Here is a 3,449-nt window from a genome sequence, read left to right on the forward strand (position 1 = left end):
GACATAATGTGAAAATGTGTGAGTGGAAGAAGTAGAAATCCTCCACTCACTATGTGATGCTACACCATGGTCAACACATACATCTATGGTCAATTGCACAAAAACCCTTCATTAAAACCATAATCCCAAGGTGGCCCAAAAATAATTACAAGACTTAATTTAGAGCATACACTTGTCACTCATCCAAGCATCCATTGTAGGCTTAATCCTGTTGGTCCTAAAGTTCCTTAAGCATTGGTTTGCCTCTTTAATGTCAAAAACATGTGTAGCAATGGCTTCAAAGAGGTTTTTCATTATCAATGTTGCTTGAAATATGTCTTAAGGGTAATGTGGTCATCTTCTCTTCAGTCACTTATCCTTCATATTTGCCTTAATGTTTTCATCACAGTGTGTTTACATGTTCTTGCTGAAATTGCTGAATAGTGTATGGATTCAGTTCATAAAAATTGTCACAAAAGGTTCCAGGGGTACCATTGTCATTTCTCAGTTGTATTCAACATATACACGTATGTTTAAAATGCAGCATTGCACTAGATTGACCTGATTGAATTAGCATTGTCATTGATATAGTTTCAGGGTTTTTCTTAGCTGAGAAGTTAAAAATCTGTTACAAGGGTATTCTGGTCATTTCTTACTATGCTCATTAGTGTGACACGTTTCAATGGTTCTCAAGTAAGTGAATATGCAAGAATATTGCATTTCTTGGAGGTTAAGTCTGGAGATGAATGGAGTATACAGCAGTGTTGTGTGTATGTGTCTATTTCAGTGTGCATAGAGACAAAATTACTGAGGTGGCCTTCTGTTACTGGTTCTCGCTCTTGAACATATTTGCATTATGCCTTACCAATGATTGGCTTAAGGTGACAAGTGTATTCTGTGGGTGTATGAAGTTCTGTGCACTTCGTGATTCCATATATATATGTTGTTATAGTCATTTTTAGGGTTTAAGCCTTTTGAATGTGAAGTGACATTGAGCTGCAACCTGAATTATCTCGAGAACCTTGATTGAACTTATTTTTCTGAATTTTTTGGTGATGATTCAAGTCAAAAAAAACCAACTGATTCGAGCTATATGATTGTTATAGCAGAGAAGATGTTGCTGCTGTTGTTTTTCACTGCTGCAAGGGCTGAACTGAGTATTGGATTTTAGTTCTAAGGTGCTGAGGTCTTTTAAGAGAGTTGACACAAGTATCAATCACCTTTATACACTTGCCCAGTACTAAATTATTGTTGAAATCATGCTGAACTCAAAAATGGACAGTGAACTCATCTGTTTTACTTAACTTTCTGAGATATTCTTGGATTCAAGCACTGATTGGTTATGCCTTGATATATTATAAGATTTTAATCCTCTAGCAAGTGTATTTTGATGAATCTAGTATGTTGAAGAGGGTTTTGTGATAGAAAAGTGGTCTGCTGCAATATTCAGTATTCAACCCTTAGTCATAAACTGTGTTTTTGCTGAAACAAAGGTTGTCTTGGTTCTATTTGTTTATCTCATGCTATTCTTCAGTGATTAAAAGTTATGAACATGAGTAACACAATGAATGAAGACTGAGTATGATACTATTGAATGAATCTCGAGAAGAAATTTCCATTTTACCCTTCAAGATCTAAATGCTGAAAACTGATGTTATGAAATGGTAATTTGGCATTCTAAGTTGTCAGCCTTATTTCAATTGAAGAAAGAACTTGTTTTTGTTGTTTTACATTTGCTATAATGTACTTGGTGAGCTTAGAGAGCTTGTTTGGTCCAGGCAGGGTTGCCTAGGACAGGGGGAGTGTGTGTATACACTTTGTTGAGCTAGTGTGTGAAGTGAAGTGTGTGAAAGCTAGTGTCAACTTCTGATACAAGGGTGTGTGTAAAGAATGAGACAAATGAGTGTGTAATAGCTTACTTACAACTAGTGGATGCTTGCATTGGCTGAGGCCAAGACCCAAGGTTTTCCCTAATTAAGAGGGTTTCTTTGTAAACTAGTTGCATTGCTTTCTTTACTTGTTTTAATTTGACTTCCAGTTTTATTTGAAAAATGATTTGACCAATTCACCCCCCCCCCTCTTGGTCCACCAATTGGTATCAGAGCTTAGTTTGTTGTATAGGTTTCTAATAAGCCTGCAGCTGTTCTTTGCAATGGATGAAGGCCAAGTTACAAACAAAGCTCCAAGGTTCAGTAGTGTGAACTATGATTCATGGAAAATCAGAATTGAAGCATTTTTAATGTCTCATTCTTATGATTTCTGGCATGCTGCTGTGCATGGTATTGTTATTGTTAGTCCTGAAAATCCTACTGAAGCTGACAAAGTTGTTATTGCTAATGATGGTAAAGCTAAACATGTCCACTACTGTGCTTTGAAGCAACAAGAATTTACGAGAGTTAAGAATTGCAAAATAGCTAAGGAGATGTGGGACTCTCTTCAAGTTACTCATGAAGGAAGCACTATTATCAAAGAAAACAAAATTCAACTCTTCAAAGTTCAGTATGAAGCTTGTAAGATGAAAGAAAGGGAAATTGTGGCTGATTACTTGTTCAGGATCAATGACATTGTGAATAATATGAAATCTCTTGGTGAAGACATTAAGGACTCTGATGTTTGTAAGAAGGTACTTAGATCACTTACACCAAGATTTAATGAAAAAGTTATAATCCTAGAGGACAAAGACTTATCTAAAATTAAGATTGATGAACTTCAAGCCTCCCTCATTGCCTATGAAATGAGGATTGGTGTCCCAACTTTTTAAAGAAGAGAAGCTGTTCTTAAAGCCAAAGAAGTTGTAGAGGAATCTGGACCTAAGTCTGAAGAAGATGATCTAGAAGAAGATGAAGTGTCCTATTTGTCAAAGAAATTCAAGAAGTTCAGGTTTAAGAAGAAAAATCAGTCACAAAACCTAACCTATTATGGTTGTGGTAAGCCTGGTCATTATGTCTCGAATTTTCCATCTTCCAAAGGACAACATCAGAAAAAGAATGAAGGAGGAAACTTTAAAAGAAACTTTGGGAAGAAAGCTTTTATTTCTAATTGGGACTCTGTAATACCCCGATATTGTAAAAAGGATTTATTAATTAAATTAATTTATATTATATTATTATTATTATTTTTAAGTGATTTGTTTTATTTAATTAGGTGCTTGATAGTTGTGATTTGTTTTATTTAATTAAGTGCGTAGGTAAATTGTATTGTTTTAATTAAATTATATATTTTGTAATTTTATTTGTTAAATTTATACGGTGTTTGATTTGTGGAATGCTAGTTAGTGAAGTGTTTATTTGATTTGCGTGATTTTATGTTGGTGTAACTTTATTGTTAATTATTGGTAGCTATTAAATTTAATTTCGTTATTTTAGGTATTTAAGTTATTTGGATTGGGATTAAAGGAAGTTGGACCAACGGATGTGGTATTGGGCTCGAAGGAAGCCTTGTTGGGTTAATTGGTAAAGGCCCGTGGTTGT

The 3,449-nt window shown here is 34.7% G+C and overlaps 1 protein-coding gene across 1 annotated transcript; it reads left to right on the forward strand.

Moving 5' to 3' along the window:
• The first annotated feature begins 2,131 nt into the window (after positions 1-2,131).
• On the forward strand, positions 2,132-2,740 carry LOC132269917 (uncharacterized). The gene has a single exon (XM_059771140.1). It carries the CDS (start codon positions 2,132-2,134, stop codon positions 2,738-2,740), a length of 609 nt encoding a protein of 202 aa, XP_059627123.1.
• Positions 2,741-3,449: the final 709 nt, after the last annotated feature.

The sequence above is a fragment of the Cornus florida genome, unplaced genomic scaffold (genome assembly GCF_030987335.1).
Source record: "Cornus florida cultivar Cherokee Brave unplaced genomic scaffold, ASM3098733v1 CherokeeBrave_3.0.0_Hap2_Chr01, whole genome shotgun sequence".
Lineage (NCBI taxonomy): Eukaryota > Viridiplantae > Streptophyta > Magnoliopsida > Cornales > Cornaceae > Cornus > Cornus florida.